The sequence below is a fragment of the Polistes canadensis genome, unplaced genomic scaffold (assembly GCF_001313835.1).
Source record: "Polistes canadensis isolate GaletaPanama2010 unplaced genomic scaffold, ASM131383v1 scaffold_89, whole genome shotgun sequence".
NCBI lineage: Eukaryota > Metazoa > Arthropoda > Insecta > Hymenoptera > Vespidae > Polistes > Polistes canadensis.
In genome coordinates, this window is record NW_014569636.1 from 183,119 (window position 1) to 186,013 (window position 2,895).

Here is a 2,895-nt window from a genome sequence, read left to right on the forward strand (position 1 = left end):
GATCTAGATATTCAAGATGATCGAAAAAGAGAATTAGAATGAGAGAGAATCTTAAAGAATAAAACGAACAGGTAAAAATCAAAACCTAGAAAGAAACCCGTTCTTCGAAGGATTTCAATAGAAAAGAAAAAGAAAAGAAAATGAACTAAAATAAAAAGATTGAACGCGAGAACATGGAGAAACATCTATCGAGTTGGTTGAAAACAAATAAATAATGTTCGTTTGGAACAAATGGATTCCTTACAAAGCAACCTGGTCTTCTTAGAAAACCATCAGAAGTTACGAATTTTCTTGCTTCCCCATTTGATGGCACACATCGAATTGTCGTGTTCGATTATAATCATCATCATCATCATTATCATTATGATTATCATCATAGATCAAGTTTAACAGTGTTCTCGTTAGAGAGAAGTTCCAATTAATCGTCTATCGTTCATTCGTTCATTCTCAACTTCTTGATAAAAATCATCAATCGTTGTAGACTCGATGCTTTGTTCGTTCGCGAGGTTATTGATGTCCTCCGGTAGAAGACGTACGACGAAGTTATTTCTCCAATAGCGACGCCAACGGCGAATGTGTAATCTGAAAAGGGAAAGATTAACAACGGAAAGAAAGAAAGAAAGAAAGAAATAAATAAAGATAGATAGATAGAAGGAGGAATGAAGAATAGGAATAGGAATAAAGAAAAACGTTACCAAGGTATAGCGAATGAACGCGATTTATCTTATATTTATGATGATTAACTTCTGTGTTAGTGTATACGTAACTATATAATTAAGTGTATATGTTAGTGTATGTAAATGTAAAAATATACAGGGTGTCCTGTGACTAGTAATACAAGCATGCAAAGGAAAAAATTATGCAACCCTCGTGAAATCTTGAAAAATAAACTTAATCTCAAGAATATAACTTAAAATAATAGATACCTATACTGAAAATCTTGTAAAACTTAATTAAATGTACGTGTATTTGACAAATTTGTCAACTTATTTCTTAGAACAAGATTGGATTTTACATTTTCGACCCCCTACGAGTGTGTTTGTATCATCAGTTACAAGACACCACCCTGTATAAGTGTAAAGCAAATGCATAAGTGTATGAGTGTATAGGTAAGTAAGATGGTAAACTAGCTATTACCTTCCTAAAGTCATTAACCAAGCCCAATAAGCAACGAGCGTGAGAGAACAGGTCGGTAACATGACGACGATTACCCATGGCACCTGATAAAAGCCACTCTCTATTAATAATTTCAACGCTATAACGCAAACGTAGCAAGCGAACAGAGCCAATGGAGTCGTCACGACTAGATAAAGAACGTCCAATAACATCTAATAAAAAAGGAAGCAGCAAATTAATATGCAAAATAAAACTATAACTGAATGAATGAGATAACAGCTATTATATATGTTCTACACGTTCATAACGTGAGTTTTGTTGGTGGGTGTTTATGATAAATGCTATCGATGACATATCATTTGTAATAATTAGTCATAAGTTTAGTTTACATACCTGACGCGTAACTACTACCGTCTTGAACCATATTAACAGGCTACGTAAAATACTGTGACGTGGTATTCTCTTGGTCGTATATTTGTACCCGCACAACTCGCATCTCGTATGACCAGATTCCGTTAACCATCTCTCGAGACAATCCGCATGAACCAGGCCTACGGTTCCTCGACATCTGTCACGATATTTTTTCTTTTAACTTTTCTTTTTTTCTAATCTATTTCTAAAATTAATCTATCTAAACGTAAGGAGACTCTGGAAACGCGATGATAATCCCAATTGATTGTTTCGAATTTGTCCTACGTTTGTTAGGAGCAAACTCTAGCTAATCCTCTTGACCCGCATACTCATCTTTCTTTTTTTTTGTCTTTTTTTTATTAAGTCCAATAAAAAGCGCGCACCGAAAGTTTGTTTGAAAAATATAGAAAACTAAAAAAACAGTATCCCTTTATTAAAATGGCGTGATACTTTCTCGTATATTTCCCTTAGATTCGTCGTGCAACCCTTTTCTACGTTATATAAATAGATTGCCCGGATAAGGGTTTAAGAAAAAAATATGTTTCAAAGAGAACCCGAAATGACAGATCGTTTGACGTTTCACTTTAAGTTGGGGGAAGAGTTTAATGCCAAAATAAGAGGAAATAAAAGAAGAAATAGAAGTAGAAGAAGAAGAAGAAGAGGAAGAAGAAAAAGAAAAAGAAAAAGGAAAAGGTGGGAGGAATCTTACTTGCAAGCAGAGATAAGTGGACCCAAATAGGAATAGGAGGAGAACGCGGATATCCGAATTTGCTTCTCCTCGGGTTGACTTCTCGATTGATTCTTATTGGAGGACAACGAAGTCCCACCCATGTGGCAGATTCTACAGATGTCTTCTGACGAGGAGTAGTAATAATCTTAAATACGAAAGGGGAATATTTTTGTTCACGCTTAGAGCAAAAGAATAATGTTATAATATTAACAAATAAATGTATGCACCGTCATTTCGTTCTTTTCTTTGTTCAATTGCTAAAATCAAAATATTATTCTCGATGATATCTTTAATCCAAATTTCTTCAGACGATCGTCGTTCAACATTCGTCGATTCTTTCGATTCAGATTTTTCCGATTCATTCCCCTCTATACGCAATTCTATGAAAAATGTATTTGCAAATCATTAATATTTAAAATATAATTCATTGTGTGTGTGTGTAATCGGGGGGAATTAAGTTCACTAACCTATTTCTTCCAGGGAAGAATCCGCGAACATTTGTTCTCGTTCTTTTTGTCGTAGCTGTTCATCGTAATCGATTGACATGTATAATCGTTTTCAATAATGTTTCCACATTTTCCGCTATTACTGATCCAGTAGAGTCACTCTTATACTTAGAATTTTTCTAGTTTCTATTC

General features: G+C 34.4%; 1 protein-coding gene across 1 annotated transcript; it reads right to left on the minus strand.

Annotated features, from left to right (window-relative positions):
• Positions 1–401: 401 nt before the first annotated feature.
• LOC106786944 (E3 ubiquitin-protein ligase MARCH3-like) lies at positions 402–2,358 on the minus strand. The gene is made up of 4 exons (XM_014748853.1): positions 2,237–2,358; positions 1,510–1,684; positions 1,138–1,328; positions 402–582 (listed from the first exon to the last, which is right to left on the minus strand). The coding sequence occupies exons 1-4, from the start codon at positions 2,356–2,358 to the stop codon at positions 402–404; spliced, it is 669 nt and encodes a 222-aa protein (XP_014604339.1).
• Between the last annotated feature and the right edge of the window lie 537 nt (positions 2,359–2,895).

Bases quoted from the DNA above. Each gene is read 5' to 3' on its own strand.
- LOC106786944 (XM_014748853.1), bottom strand. From the start codon at position 2,358: ATGGGTGGGACTTCGTTGTCCTCCAATAAGAATCAATCGAGAAGTCAA. The intron at 1,685-2,236 runs GTAAGATTCCTC...ATATCGTGACAG, and splicing joins CCACTTATCTCTGCTTGCAA to ATGTCGAGGAACCGTAGGCC. The intron at 1,329-1,509 runs GTATGTAAACTA...CTTTTTTATTAG, and splicing joins CGGTAGTAGTTACGCGTCAG to ATGTTATTGGACGTTCTTTA.